Source organism: Agelaius tricolor, unplaced genomic scaffold (genome assembly GCF_023055355.1).
Source record: "Agelaius tricolor isolate 1412-34295 unplaced genomic scaffold, bAgeTri1.0.p SCAF_7, whole genome shotgun sequence".
Taxonomy (NCBI): Eukaryota; Metazoa; Chordata; class Aves; order Passeriformes; family Icteridae; genus Agelaius; species Agelaius tricolor.
In genome coordinates, this window is record NW_027269267.1 from 6,230,889 (window position 1) to 6,247,087 (window position 16,199).

Sequence of the window (16,199 nt, forward strand, 5' to 3'; positions counted from 1 at the left end):
AAGCTGCATCAACTGTTGCTTTCCTGTGCATGTGTTTAAGTGAGCTGCTGTCTTTAATGAAGGCAAACAGAGGGATGCTGGTGCTCCTGTGCAAGACTGGGCTGGGGGAGTGCAATGAGCTGGTTTCAGTGCTGGAAGCAGGAGTGTGTGCTGTGCCTTTGCTCTGCTTGGGGTTGTGATGTTGGGTGAGAAAAGGATGAATCAGCCCAGGCTTAGTGCTGCCCTCAGGCTACTGCCTGGCTTTCCTGGAGTTTGTTGTGTTGTTCGAGGGATTTTGTTGTGTGAGCCAAAATAAAGCACAGGTGGTCAGCTCTGTGTTGTGTTTTTCTCCCCTAATCTGAGGCCTTTGAAAAGGAGCACTGAGGGGTGTGGCTAAAAGTAAAACTCACTTTGGGTGGAGGCAATGGCTTGGATTGACTTGGCTCTGTGTGTGTTGATAGATTTAGTCAAACATCCAGAAGAATGGATAGACTTTATTTAAAATATAAACATGGCATGTGAAGACAAAAGCTGTTATCACTAAATTCCCAAGTCCTTTTGAATGGTAGCAACCAACTGTCATCTAGGATTTACTGACCTCTAAGAACAGCTGGAACCCTAAGCTAAATGAAAGCAGAGATTTTGCAAGAAAAGGCTTTTGCATTTAGGTGTATCCATGAAGTAGCCCAGAAGTAAGAAAATCCAACCAGTCCAAATTTGTTTTAATGGCATATTGCAGAGTGACTGCTAGGTCACTTCTTACATCTCTGAACCATTACAGTTGCAGAATATAAAAGTGGAAACTACTTGTAGGAAAGGCTTCTGTCAGGTACAGGAGCACCACAGGCTGCACAATGTGACAGATAAGAAGGAAATGTCTGCAGGACTTTTTACTGAACCACTAGGAAATGGTTGCCCTGCACATCTGCACAGATGTTGCTCACATTTTTGAGGTGTCTGCAAGCTTTCTTCAAGCAAATTCCCTGTAGGGTACACTGAAGATGAGCTTTGGACTCAGAAAATATCTGATATCTGGACTTATGGACATGAGAGAAGCCCAGCTACTCAGCTGGGAGCCTCCCTGGGGGCATTGCTTTGACAAAAGATAACTGCTGCACTGTTGCCAAGTGGCCCTGCCTCCACGTGATGTGAGTAAAACAGAATTTTCACTCAGCTGGGAATTGAAAGCTGATCTTGATATGAAAAATCAGTGTCTGAGCTCAGAGTTGATACTAGAGTGCCTCTTACACACAAAGCAAAAACAAACAAGACTTATTCACAAAAATCAAACAAATTTAGTCTAGCAACTGGTGCAGGAGAGGTCAAGTGTTTCCAGAGCTCAGTTTAAAATAACAATCTCCATCCCCCCATGACAAGATGAGGAAACTGTCCCATCTGGGAAAGAGAGCTAGTAAAAATTCCTCCTCATTCAAAATTTTGTATCATCAGCAAAGTTTACTCTTTTGCTATTTTCAGGCAGTCAGTTTGGCTGACTTGGGGCTGAAACAGCAACACACATGCACTGGCACAAGGAAAATGCAGCTCTTGGCTTTCTGGACATTCATGGACAACACACTGATAGAAATTGTTTTTTGTTCTTTTTTGTTTTGTTGGGTGTGTGCAAGGATGAGACAAAAGCACAAGTTTGGTTTAAAACCTTCAGTTTAAAATCCTCCCTGGAAGCCACAGGAAGGTGCTTAAATAAAGATTCAGTTGAATCAAGCAGAGCTCAACCACAGTTTTTTTACCATCCTGAGAAGGGTAAGTCCAGGTAACATGACATTCACTTAGTAGAGAGCACTATTCTTCATTTCTGATTTCCACAGCCTGTTTTTTTCTCACAGCTGGCTCCTGTTGAAAGTGGAAGTCCCCTTTTTGGTGGAATATTTGGTAAAAACCAAAATATTGCTATCAAGGCTTAAAGAAGGCACCTTCCCTTATTATAAAAAATTCAGTATTTGACCCCATTAGAGCAACTCCTGTTTTTGGAGGACTGGGTCAAAGTGCTCTGCCTGGTTCTGTACAAAGTAGCAGCTGGTGAAAAGAGACAATGAAAGGATTGTATTTTAGAGAGAGAAAAACATGGAAGAAGTCACAAATCTCACTCTGCAGAGCCCTTCAGTTTTCTTTCTTTGTTTTAGCTGCCTTTCTTCACCTGCAGTAGCCATCCTCAGGGAAAGGTGGCAGGAAGCACGTCCCATGCTCCTGAAGGTGGCTGCTTCTGCTCCTGAGAGTCCTCAAGGATCCTGATGAGAGACTGGACAGTCACCAGCTTCCAGTGGTCTGGCACACAGCAGCTGAGTCCCAGGCTTTCTGCTTTCCCCAGTACAGGTGCCCAAACCACTGACAATCACAGAGGACTGTCCACAGTGCTGAGCTGGAGTGGTGACACAACTGTTCTGTGGACACAGTCAGTGGCTGGAAGGAAAATTCTGCAGATTTTCCTCTCTATTGTGTTCTAGAAGCTTTTTTTTATTTTTCTTTGCCATCTCTCTTGGCAGAAATCTGTCACTTGTATTACAAACAATGCTGCCACTGAGGGAGCGATGCTTCTCTTGACACATCTCCAGCTGCCCAAGTTGTTGGCAGACCTTCTATTTAGGCAGGTGCTGTAAGAACAAAATAATTTATTTTTATTAAAAAAAATAGATTAAAAACTCCCTCAGAAATAATCATTCATATGTAACCAGTGGAACAAGCTGCAAAGCTATGGAAAAGACATATTCATGCTGCTGACAGAGAACTGAGTGGGGAGAAGTCCTGCCTGGATACCCAGGACACTGGGGGCTTTCTGTCCTCATGCCACAGTCTGGAAGTGCCTCTCTGTGCAATTGGAAACAGTGACCTCCTCCCTTGTGAAGGGATATCAGTATCACCTTGGGCTCATTTAAAACTATTTCAGAGAATGAGATGCAAAAAGCCTCTCTGTGGCCAAGAGAAAACAGCTTCCTCTGGGTCCTCTCAGGAAATGAAGGAGTTCCTTCATGTAATAGGTCAGAATTGCTCCAGCTCTGAATTTCTCCTCACCAGGGCTTCCTCCCCCACTGCCTGGAGTGGGTGGCTGGAGAGACTAATCCCACCAGGATGGAGTTACTCTTCCTTGCAATCTGCCTTCCTCCCAGTTTCCAAACTCTTTTTAGCCTTTGTAACAGCAAAGTTAGTTTAAATATCTCATTTTGGTTTGCAGCATTCAGGATTCTCACTGCCATGAAACAACCTGGCCTTCTTCAAAAGGTGCCAGAAGCAGAAGTGCATTTACAGCAGTATTGAAAAGCAAAATGCTGTGGCAGAGCATCCCCCAGGATGCACCTCCCCAGGGCCTTATTCCCCACCTACCACACACAACAGGACTGAAAATACCAAGTAATGATTGAATTAGGCTAGAATTTCTCCTAGAGCTCATCTTTTGTACTAAGGTAGTACCAGCTTTATTTCTAAATAATTCCTGCCAGATACTGGTTCTCTCTTTTGTTAAAAAATCACAAAGCAGCAAACCTGGACTGATGGACTGATAGCCTGGACAAACTCTGCCTCAGTGCTCAACTACCATTACCCTTAGACAATTTCTTCTAACATCTGGCTTAAATCTCCTTTGTTTAAGTCTGCTGTGCTTTAATTGCTGTGTCAGCTGGGTTAGCACAATAAATAACTTGTCCCATCCTCTCAAAAGACACTCTGAAGAGGGTTGTTATTGTGTCCTTAATCAGCCTGGCCTTCTCCAGCCTAAACAGACATAATCCATCTCTCACCAGAGATCACATTCCCTGGAACATTTTCATTTCTCTGGTATTAATCCAAGTTGCCCTTAAATTAGGATGCCCAAAACGTGGCCCTCAGTGGTGGGACAGCTTCTGTCATCAGTGAGCCACCAAAGCTGCTGTCCCACCTCCTCTTGCACATGTGGAGTGGAGAAATGACAATGGAAAGACAGCATCTGGAAGGTGCCCTTGTTCTGTCCTCAATGAACAAATCACGCTACAGCAGCCTTCAATACAAACATGATAAATATTTACTCTTATTTATGCCACTGAGGTTTTTTTACTAATGGGCTAAGGCCAGGGATCAAACCAAGAAGGGCCTGCTCTAAGTCAGTCTGGAGAAGAAAAAGTCGACCTTAAATGAGCTGCTTGTGTTATGTCAATGCAGTTCCTAGGAACAAAAGGAGAAAATGTCTCTTTATTTTAAGAAGAAAATCCATCCTCCTCCATAGATTATGCTCTGCAGGAGGGAATGCAACAGCTGTTGATGTTTAGCAACCACAAATGTTGGGGATCAGGCTGTGGTCTGAGAAATAACTGACCATTAACCCAGTTGCCATGGCTGTCAAAGAAATTCCAGGAAAAGTAAAAGCCTTTTTTATGGGTTTATTTATTTAAGGGTTATTTTGCTTTTGCTTGATACTATGCATTGTGTACATTCACAGAATCTGCTACAGCAAACTATGCTCTAACTAGTACAGTTTTAGTGAAACCACAGTATTTTCTGCCTGTTTTGCAGACACACAGGCAACAGTCATTAGATTCAGTAGAAACTACCAAATGAGATACCAAATAGGCAGATATTTCACCCTGTACTCTTGCAAGTCCTCTGTCCAATTTTTTTTTCCAAATCTGTCTTCATTTTTTCACCCAATTTTTATTTTTTCCCTACTATAAATAACAAATGAATTTGTAAACCAGCTGGCCTGCAATATTGTGTGGCAATAAAAATAAAAATATGAACATGGTGAAGGTCTGAAGAGTATGTTTCTTCTAGGAAAGGTAGGCTTTTTTTAAAATTGGGTGTATATAGGCTCAAGTTCACAGACATGATGCAAATGATGTCCCTGTATCCCAGTTAAAGATCACCTAGGATGTAGTGCACAAAAAAATGCTTCACTTTGTATCATCTAGCAAGTCTAATCTAAAGGCTTGTGTTGAACCTGAGTACTGAAGCTCTGAAGTTAAGTAATTTGAGACAAACAAAATAATATATTTTTAATACTTACAGCTGAGTCCTCCTTGGTCTTCTCTTTGCTGGACATCTGTTGAAACAAATGCATGGGTTTCAGCATGTAGGATAGACAACCACCGACTTCAGAAAAATGAGATTCATATTTAGCAACATCCACCAAAGCTGAGGGTTCAATGTGCTAAATGTTCTGTAAAATGCAGTCCAATATTCTATTTGCTTACAATCCAGGCTACCATTTCAGAAAGGAGAGGTTTTGGGATTGAAGTGATGGCCCTGCTCCCCATGTTGGGACAGAGTCCTGCCTCACTCTTGTTGTTTCTGTAGGAAGGACATTACTTCTACAAGAGCTGCTGCAGATCCTGGACAAGATCACAACCCTGCTTTCCCCTGATCTTTTCTGAGGCACCCAGGGTTGCTAACATTGAGGAAGAGGGCACAGACTGAAAACACGCATTGTCCTTGTCCTTGAAAAGTGTGGCTGTTCCTGCTCTGTCCCTTAGATGTTGGCTCCTGGATAGGGGCTTAGAGCAAGTGCTCAGCTACATTGGCAGACTCAGTCTGGCCCTCAAGATGTCTTTTAGAGCTTTTTTAGAGTCACACACGTGGGCAAATCCAGCTACACAAGGGTAGCCATGTGACCAGCTACATTTCTGCTTGATCCCAGCAGGATCCTGATCCTTAATCATCCAGCCAGTGACTCTAAAGCTCTCAGGACTGAATTATGCTCTGATTTCTGCTTCAAACTGTGCTATGATGAGCAAGCTACTGACCCCAGTCCTGTTTTGTGCCATCTGTCCAGAAGGAGCCTGCAGGGATCAGCTGACAAACCATAGCCCAAACAGACACAAAGTCTGAGTTACTCTCACATCCAGAAATTACTTCCTGTGAGGCTCAGAATTCACAGAATCACTGGGTTGGAAAAGACCCTCAAGATCATTGAGTCCAAGCCAGCCGCAACAGCTCAGCTGAACCCTGGCACCCAGTGCCACATCCAGGCTTTGTTAAACACACCCAGGCATGGGGACTCCACCACCTCCCTGGGCAGTCATTCCAGAACTTTCTCACTCTTTCCATAAAAAAACCTTTTCCTAATATCCAACCTGTATTTCCCTCAATGCAGCTTGGGACTGTGTCCTCTGGTTCTGTCAGTGCTGCCTGGAGAAAGAGCCCAGCCCCACCTGACTACAAACACCTTGCAGGAAGTTGTAGAGAGCGATGAGGACCCCCCTGGGTCTCCTTTTCTCCAGGCTAAACACCTCCAGCTTGGAGAAAGACACAGACACAGGAAGAAAGGCTCAGACACAGGAAGAGAAAATCATAAAGAACAACATATCCTGGGGCACTACATTTCCTCCCCAAGTTTTTGTTAATGGCAGGATTTCCTACTGCCAAGGGCAGGTAGCTTAGTCATACTTCATCTCTTCCTGTTGGATTTTGGAAGTGAAAAAGGATTCTTATAATTTGGTCATGCAAATGAAGTGTCTCATTACCTTTATAGGACACTAGATTAGAGGACCTCCTTCTCCACAGCCAGCAGATTAAACCAGTTAGAAGACCTATCACAAAGACAATGCCAATGATGGCAGCTGCTTGAGCACCTCGTCCTTTTTTTTCAGGCTTTTTGTCACTTTCTGTGCCAGCACCACTGATTTTCTTCTGCTGTGTGTCTAGAATAAAATAGAAAAGGATGTCATAAGGTGTAAATTTTCACATTTCATACCAGGCAAATATTTCACCATGTTTTAGATGCATAAAAAATTCTGAAGGAGTCAAGATTTGTGCTATTCATATCAGTGTGATTTTGGTGATTCCTTCTGAGTGAGACACATCTCCAACTAATTATGTCTAAATACCAGTTTACTCTTCCCTGTCATCATAATGCATCCATTCTTCTTTTTTCCTTTTTCTTCTTTCCCTCCAGCTTTGAGAGACTGTATGTTTGGGCTTGTATCTAGACTCAGCTGAAAATAAATCTATATAGAATCTATAAAGCAAATCTGATAGTATTCAGAAAAATGGGTGAAAATCTGCTTCCCTGAAGTTAGTGAAGAATCTTCACTCAATGCTGCAAACTGAAGGTTTCAAATCACATCTCTGACTCTTTCAAGTGTGATTGAGAGACTTAAAAAAACCCCACAAAAATATTAATATGAAGATCTTTTTCCTCAGAAGACAACATGACAATACCATTAGGAAACTAATGATGAGGTTACTTAATTTTCCTTTAATTTGGGATGACAGCATGGTGTATTATCACATAAACACTCTATTGTGCAACTTCTGCTCATGTGTTCAATTTTTGCTCCTGGAAATAGTTTATATTGTTTGCCTGCATGCATGGGATTAGTGTTTGGGGCGTTCAGGTAAATTAGCTGTGGGTATCCAGCTACAGTTATGGAAATAGTCCAAGCTCCTTGCACCAGGGTGCAGAGACCTGTGAGAGAAAAGTGTGGCTGGAGGCAGGACCAGGAACAGCAGTGAGATCAAACAGCCACCTCCAGATCAGCCTTCCACTCCAGACAGATTCTCTACACAGCTTTTTGGAAATAATGAACTCTGGCAGTGACACTGAAACTATAACTTCTTAATACCTTTTTTTAAAAATAGCTTTCTGGTTTTGTGAAGAGTTGAATGACTAAATACTTGCTTTTGCTATTAATCATCACATCAGCAATAAATAGCACATTACACTTGTGCTATAAAGTACATTGTTCTGTTGAGCTCATATTGCCCATTTGCTGCAGACCTGGTTTAAGTTGTGCACTTTATTAGTTTTGGAGAAAATGGAAATTGAACTTTGGAACTCGGCAGAGTAAAAAGCAAATGTTAGTGTTGCAAGGCCATTGTGTAGGGGGTCAGAAATCATGGATCTGCTGGATGGTGGCCCCTAAAAAACAACCTGACTCCCCAAACCATCATGTTCCTGAGGAACTAAAAGGTTAAGCTCAGCAACTGCCTCAGATCCAAGAGCTTCTCAGTGCTGTTGTCACAACACACTTGGTGGGTTATTTGCTTCAGTGTGGATGATTTAAACATCAGGTCCATGGCTAAGCACAAGTGGAGCTTGAAACAAGGCCCAAGATCTTCTCAGAACATTTTGGAACCACTGAATTAATGCATAGCCCTCATTAATGTGCATCTACAGACAGAGACATGCTGGTTGACATTCCTGCTACCTAGAAAACAGAGGCAGCATGAGGGAACTTACAGTTGGCTGACAGATTTTCCTGCAGCATCTCATTTTCTATGGAGCACTCTATTTGCATGTTAGAAGTGGCTGTCACCTTCAGTGTGCTGAAAACACTGAAGGTGCCGTCGTCGTGGGATATGATCTCAGTTTGTGAGGGATGCAGGCGACTGTTGTTCACTTTATTGATCCAGTAAACGTTGGGCTTTGGGTATCCATTGCCAGACCTGCAGTAAAAGGTCACCTCCTCTCCAGTGCTGTCACTGTTTCTTATTGGTCCACTGAGTATTGGTTTGCTGTAACTCGCTGGAGAGCAAGGAGAAAAAGAAATAGTTGTGGATGTTTTGAAACGTACTGGAAAGGCAAAATTTTGGGATGGATTCTGAACAAACTGCTGGATTTCACACCACCCTCATGACTTGAAAGAGAAGTGCCTGCAGGTTTGGTCTGTAAATCACAGAGCTGAGAGAATCTCTGAGAGGGCAGAAAGCTAAAGCCAAACCCAAAGGAAGAAAGGACCAACTTCAGCTGCTATCACCCAGTCACATGCAAGAGCTCTCATACCCATGAAAAACAAGAAGAAAAGAAACAGACACTGGATAAACAGTTTTTACATTCATTTTCCAAGGTTTACGTTCCCTGTCTTACATTAAGCAGAGAAGACTTCATTTCAGCAAAGAGCAGAAGTCTGTTTCAAAATTAAAGTTGTGCTTAAATATAGTATTGAAATAGCACAAATTTGAAAAGTAGAAATGAGAATTTGGGCAAAGTGACACAAGTTCTTACCTGCTAAGCTGAGAACCACTTCTGCCTGGTGAATCACTTTGGGAAGTTCAGTTTTCTCCTGCACTATGCATTTGTATGTATGTTCATCACTCTGGCTGACATTTAGCAATAGCAGAGAAAAATCACCATTTTCCAACCTATCCCAGAATAATTGAGTTCTGTCTTTAAAGTGAATACATTGATTACTGTTATCATCTTGGCCAGAGATCAGTGCATGTACAACTGGACACTTTTCTTGATAGGAATCATCAGCTATTTGCCAATATACCCGTAGATTTTTTAATTGCAAGGGTTTCTTTTCGTTATAAATGCAACTTAGTGTGACGTTGTCTCCAAGTTTACTGATGATGTTCTTCTTCTCTAGTGCAGTAACTACAAGATTAAAAGAGAGAGAAAAAAGGGAGATTATGTGGGGGAAAAAGTAATTATTTTCGAGTACATTACACCACATATAAACTCTGGTATTAGTTTTATAGCAGGTAGGTGAGTATGCTCTCTTCATAGTCATTCCTATCTCCCAAATTTCCAGTGGCTAATTCTCATCATGTCTGTTTGTCTGTGCATTGTCCAAAGGGACCTTTTCTTTGAAAGCAGTGTTAATCATTCCTAGCCCCATGGATACCCACATTTCACTTTGCACACTGACTGCAGACACATATTCAGGTCCTAATGCTTCAATAATCACTTTTTTTTTTTAATTAAGAAAAATGCCAAATAACTCCACTTAGATCACAAGAAGTGGAAACACTGATAAGAAGGAGTGCTGCCATTATTTTGAGACCCAAAAAATTAAGAAGGGGGTTAAAAGAAGCACTTCTCAAAGCCGGCATGACAAAGCAACCACATTTTACTGCTACTGTCAGTGACACCCTCTGAACAAATACACTCAGCTGGCAAACCAGCACATCCAGATACCTCCAGTGGCACAATCATTAGACATTTACATCTTGAGGGTCACTTGAGGTAAAGTCAGAACTTCATCTGGCTTTCAGAGCACTTTTCCTGCCTTTTGGACATGAGAAAGGCAGCCTCTGCTCCATGTGAGCAAGGCAAAGGCACAAGGTGATGACAGCTGATGCAGAAAGCTCAGCTCAGTGACTCCCATAGGGCTGGGCAGCTCTGCCCACGGCCTCCCTGCTGGATCCCTGCCCTCCAGACCAGCAGCCAAAACCTCACTGGTGCAACTGCTTGGTGGCACCAAAGCAGTGTTTGTGTTGTGGGTGCCAGGCAAGAGGGGCCAGGCATGGGGCTGGACGGGAGAGATTACAGCTGGGGGAAGGGATTACCTGGGTGGATGGCTGAGGGGGAGGAAGATGACAGGAGTGGAGGTTGGGAAATGCAGAAACAGCATGTGGTGAGGGGGGAGGGAGGTGTCAATGCTAAAAGGGAACCTGTCTTTGTGAGGGTGCACTGGACTCAGAAACAGCTCATCTACACATCTGAGTTGGGCACCCTGGTCTAAAACTACCACTGAGGCAGGCACAGTGCTTGCAGGGAGAAAGGCAGGATGTTTACCAGGTACTAGGACTGAAGTAACAGGCTTGAAATGCAACACAATTGCTTGGTTCAGATTTTGGGAAACCCGTTGGAATAGCAGGAAAAGTAATGCCCTGGCAATGATGGGTGCAACTTCATGACTGGACAGAGACAGGCCAGCCAACATCTGTTGGGACTGAATCTGGTACAGATTGTCCTGAAATTGGGGCCAGGGAGTTTCCTTGGTGACTTTGTTGAGGTCCTTCTCAGTGATTAAGCAAGAACAGAGGAGAGAACTCTAAAAACATTTTAATATCACCAGATGGTGTGATTTAATTCTACCTTTGTTTTGCAAGGGATATTTTAGAACCATAGTAAAAGTAAAATGACTAATAGTAGGAGTAAATTTACTACTAATAAGTAGTAGTAAAATTACTAGCATTGGCTACTTGATACCGTGACATATAATTCTACTCTTGAGTATACAGGCATGTTAGATCTGCTTATCAGCAGCTCTTATTACTCCACTTCTAAGGCCTTTTGTTGACAGAGGTAAGTACACAGGGAAGTCTCTGAAGCAAGGAAAGCAATCTAAGCAAGAGCATCCATAAGGTCCCTTGCTGCTCTCTGCAATGAAACAGAAATTGATTTTATCTTCTTTCCCTGATGCATGTCAGAGAAACATTAACATCTCTGTATTTTCTACAAGATACTGAAGAACTCCTTCTTCAGTAGGAGTTCTTCAGTATCTTGTAGAAAATACAGAGATGTTAATATCGTATATTTTACATCCACCTTGTGCAATTGGCCAAACACCTTAAAGAGAGGACAGTTTAATTTTTACTGAGTTTTTATGAACTTACCAGCTTTCAGGATAAGAAGAAGCAGTAACAGAAATCTGTACCTAAAACAAAAAGCAAACGAGTGTTACAACTGACTTTGCATCTCTGTTGTTTAAATAAGCAATAACCCCAATTCTGATTGTTTTAATATAGTGGCAGAAGTAGGTAAATTAGGTACTGCTCCCATGTAATGCCCCATTAAGTATTTGCATTTTTGACAGCTGCAAAGCTTCTGTTTATACAACTCAGCAGTGGTTTGGTGGCCAAGGCCACGAATAGCAGCAAAATGCACTAATATTGGAATCAGGGCAGAGGGCATGAAGCTGGTGTTGGGCCTGTCTTCTCTTCTGAAAGAATTGATTGGCTTGCTGGACAAACAGGTTCTAGAGGCTATCTGGGTCACTGGGAGGGACAGTGGCTGCACAGGTCAAAACCCTATAAAAGTTTTCCAATCTTTTGCTGAAAGTCCAGGAGTCATTTTGTCTGGTTAAAGGAAAACAGCAGCTGACCATGCTGCCCACCTGGTTGTGCACTGAGTAAAAATGTGTAAACAGGAAACCTGCTGATAGTGGAGAGCTGTGCAAAGGTTTTTGCTGGGAGGAATTTGGTGTGTTTGATTACTCGGGAGGGGCAAATCTGTGCAGGAGTTTCTCCAGAGGAAAGGAGGCCATAGGAAACCCAGTTTAACCCATCTATAAAGTCCAAGTGATTTAACTCTCATCCCACAGGGGTTTAAGATAAATGGACAGCACTTCCCTGTGAGTTACTTTAAAATAGCCTTTCACCACCACACCTAGTTACACATTGTGCTCTCCTTCTTCCAGATTGCTGTAGGAAGGGGAAGAAATGAGAACTGTGTGGCTGAGCTGGCCACCTTGATATTACTCAGGTACAATAAGGTTGCAAAGCTGAGCTGACAGGCAGAGGAACAGGAGCTCTGGCCTGTCACCAGTGTACCCAGCTCTCCTTTGCAAGCAGGACTGAGAGGCCACACTACCCAGGTTCAGCTGGTTCCCTTCCCCCAGAGTTCTCAGGATGCCTTAAGTTTTAGCTTTTCATATTTTCCAGATTCTGTACTGCATTAGTATAGAACTCTGAACTTAATAGAAAGTGTTAGCAAGTTCTCTTCACAGTTCAATTAGATAAAACAATCCTTTTCCAGCCCCAGAACCAAGGACACTGTTGCAGCTTTGGGCCCAAAAAGTGTAACAGGGAATTGAGGAGAGCAATCTGGGAGGATGGGACTGCATAACCTGGAGCTGTAATTGGACAATTAACCCCAATATGGAAATGGACCAAAACTTATAGAAGTGTGAAAGGTGTGAGACCCAGGAACCCATCCTGGGTGTAGCCTCAGCCAGGCTCTTGTACTGCCCAAGGTGCATCCTGTGAAGGCCTTTTTGATAAATCCCTGCTTTATTCCTTTAATGCTGTCAATCCTCTGTTCCAGGCAGCCTCTCAAGACATCACCCAGCCCTCAGCCAGGCCCAGCACTGAGCCCTGAGCTGAGGCAAAGGGACTGAGGGATACCTGCTCCCAGCAGGCCATTTCTGCCCAGGATGGAGCTCCAGATTCCCCCACCCGGGCTGGTCACTGCCTTCCCTCCAAACCAACCCTGCCCTGTCTGGCCCTCCTCCCTCCAAGCCCTGACCTAAACTCACCCCCCAGCAGCCATTCCTCACTTTACAAAATCCCCTCTCTTCCAGGCTTCCTGCCCTTTCCCCACAGCTCCTTTGTCCAGCCAAGCACAGGAATTCACACATCCCTTCCCAGGCTCAGCTTTGCTCCTGCCCAGCTTTGCTCCCACCACCTGCCAGGGCACAGCCTGGGGCTCCTCTGCTGCAGAGGAGTGTCTCCAATTCCCACCTGTCCACCAGGAAAATTATCATCTTCCCAAACATATTCACCTTCCCATGCAGAGAACATTCCTGACACAAAATCTACATCTACTCAAAGCCCCATTTCCAGAGACTGAGGTAGAGAAATTTTAGGGGAGAATCAATCTGAATTGTATTATTTTTTGTATAAAGAATACACTTAATTTTATTTTTCTGTGTCCTTTGAAATTATTTGATAGATGAGGCTTGAAAAGTTTAAGTGTATACCCAGTGTGGAAAATTTCTGCTCTGTTACTTCAGCAAATCTGCAATCAGTCTCAAAGGAAGTCTCCCAGGGAAGCACACCTAAACATTCTGTACTATTATTTATCTTCTACTACTTCTCTTACATTAAGTAGTTTATTAACCAATATCAAAGATGTAAAACATACAGCTCTACAAAACAGAACAGCAATAGATTTTTTTTTACTAATGCATAAACCTAAGTGTAAAGATTTTGACAGTGGCCTTTACACGTGCATTTGCATTTTATTTCTGTTGTATTTTTTACACTGTTCAGGAGTCATCACTTTTGTGACAGGCTTGTAGATGTTTGTCTTGACAAGCTCAGCTCATGTAGTCATCAATCTTTCTTAATCCCATGCCTGTGTTTGGTTTATTATTCCCAACCCAAGTTAGAAACTGTGGATATAGCAACTCATTTGAATAGAATGAAAACAATAACTGATTAATACTTAAGAGACTCTCTAGGGAATTTCCCATGGTAGGAATTTGCTAATGCCAGCAGACATTTAGATATTCAGCCAGAACTAATTCTCATATGTATGTATACAAAGCAGATCTTGATTTCTTATTTTAATAAATGATGCCACAGTCAAGGTTAGACAGATCCAGAGATGCCTCCTCCTCCTTCCTGAAGGAAGTTGCAGCTGTGGTTTTGAGCGGGTGGTGTCCACCCACGATGTTCCCCTGGAATGGCTTTAGTTCCAAGCTTCAGTTGGAAAAAGGGAGAAATGCTCTGCCTGCAGAGAAACCTCTACATTCACTCAGCTCCTGTGTCCATCACTAGCAGTGAGCTCAGTTAAGTGCTGGCATAGTTGCACTACCTTCTTTGCGTCTTAGTCTCCTAATTTAAAAAAAATATATATATAAACTTTTTTACTTTTTCAATTCTTTCCCACACCTTCCTCTTCTGCAAGTGTTTTAAAATGCCGTGTGAAACAGGAGAAAGTTGCGCTTCTCCTTTCATGGGTGAGACGATTTTCCTACCAGCACCTCAGCTTCTCCAACACTACTTATCTTAATGCCACGGGATGCTGCTGCCATGGCATGCTCTAGCCAGGCAAGAGACATCCTGACGCTTGCAGTAACAACTTTGGGGGCTTTGCTGCACTGCTGAGACCCACTTTGTCCCCCAGCCTTGTGGTGACACGTTTTTTCCCGATCAGCAGGTGCCCTAAGCGTGTCACCTGCGGAGCTTTTCTAACACCTGCTGCAAGGCAGCGCCACCCGGGGCAATAAACCCCAGCGAGTCACGTCCCATCGCAACCCTTCAGCTGAAAATATCCATAAAAGGCGTTGATTGCCTGGAGCCCTTCATGGCTGCTATGACAGGGGACCCCTGCCCGGGCTGACGGGGAGCTCTGCCAACCCCCGGCTCCGGGAGCGCTGCCGCCTGTCCCGGCTCCGTGGATCTCCCTGAGCGCATTTTAGCAGCCCAGCCCCCGCCAGCGCTTTCCCTGCCCGCCGCAGCAGCAAAACTCACGCTTCCCAAGGGCGATGCGCATCCCTGCCCGGGAAGCGCACAGGGAGCGGCAGCAGTGACCCTTCCCCACGGCCGCCATTCACTCACCCCCGCGGCTTCATCGTGCCGGGCCAGCCGTACTGAGCTAAGCCGAGCCGTGCCGTGCTGAGCCGAGCCGAGCCGAGCCGAGCCGTGCCGTGCTGAGCTGAGCTGAGCTAAGCCAAGCCGTGCCGTGCCGAGCCGTGCCGAGCCGAGCACCAGCTGCCCGCCTCGGGCCGTTCCCTTTCTCCTCCCACGCCTCCTCCGCCGGGGATTTCCGCCTTCAGAGCCGGTGAGCGGGACCCGGCACAAACCGGCCCGACCGTGAGGGGGCTCGGGGACCCGGCACAACCCGGCCCGACCGTGAGGGGGCTCGGGGACCCGGCACAACCCGGCCCGGCCGTGAGGGGGCTCGGGGACCCGGCACAGCCCGGCCCGGCCGTGAGGGGGCTCGGGGACCCGGCACAGCCCGGCCCGGCCGTGAGGGGGCTCGGGGGCCCGCCTGTCCCCAGTGAGCCCTTTCCAGAGCCTCGTCGGGGCCTCTGGATGGGGGATCCCGGCTCCTGCAAATCCATGTGCCGTGAGGGAAGGACGACGGTCCCCGTCAGGCGGGACCCCCCTCACGCTGCTGAGGAGCCGGGGCTGGGCGGCTTTGGCCATAGCGCGTTGTGGAAGACACAACGGCGTTGTGAAAAATGCGTATTTTATGACTGCCTTCTCGCAAATATTAAAACGAATATTGTATGTGTTATGTTAGAAAGTTATGCTGTATTGATTTTCTTAAGTAGTGTGTTAAATGTGGTTTTAGGTTATAAAAAATGTTAAAATAGAAACTATGCTATGTAAGATACTTTTTTAAAGGAAAGGACTCGCAGCGAGATAGCAGCCACAGGACACCTAAATCTTTCAGAGAAAGAGAATTTATTGCTCCATTATCAGGAGAAACGAACTTCTTCCTGCCTTGCTCAGCCATGAAGACACCATTAGAATAAAGAGGAAGAAGCTGACGCTGACCAGACAGAATCCTGTGTTTGAATGGAATTTTTGCATCATGTATGAGATGTATGGATGTGCAACAGGCTATTGCTTTTAAGGGTTAATCCTCTGTTAACATGTGTCCTTTTTGGGCTTATTTTGCCCAGAAAGAGGTACCCGGACTGTCCATAACTCTTTGTTTTTTATTGTTTCATATTGTCCTAAATCCTAATTGTCCAAATTTTTATTACTATTACATTACTATTATTATAACCATTCTAATTATATTACTATTTTTATAACCATTTTATTACTATTAAACTTTTAACATTTTAAAAACAAGTGATTGGCGTTTTTCACAGCCGTCCTCTTGGCTCTGC

General features: G+C 44.3%; 1 protein-coding gene across 1 annotated transcript; it reads right to left on the reverse strand.

The window, feature by feature from the left end:
* Positions 1–453: 453 nt before the first annotated feature.
* Positions 454–15,054, reverse strand: ICOSLG (inducible T cell costimulator ligand). Its single transcript, XM_071430247.1, has 7 exons — positions 14,914–15,054; positions 11,245–11,285; positions 8,906–9,277; positions 8,141–8,425; positions 6,423–6,599; positions 4,967–5,002; positions 454–2,588 (listed from the first exon to the last, which is right to left on the reverse strand). Exons 1-7 carry the CDS (start codon positions 14,925–14,927, stop codon positions 2,578–2,580), a joined length of 936 nt encoding a protein of 311 aa, XP_071286348.1. The 5' UTR covers positions 14,928–15,054; the 3' UTR covers positions 454–2,577.
* Between the last annotated feature and the right edge of the window lie 1,145 nt (positions 15,055–16,199).

Coding starts and splice junctions, on each gene's coding strand:
- ICOSLG (XM_071430247.1), bottom strand. Junction 9,278..11,244: donor TCTTCTTATCCTGAAAGCTG/GTAAGTTCATAA, acceptor TTAATCTTGTAG/TTACTGCACTAGAGAAGAAG. Junction 8,426..8,905: donor AGTGGTTCTCAGCTTAGCAG/GTAAGAACTTGT, acceptor CTTGCTCTCCAG/CGAGTTACAGCAAACCAATA.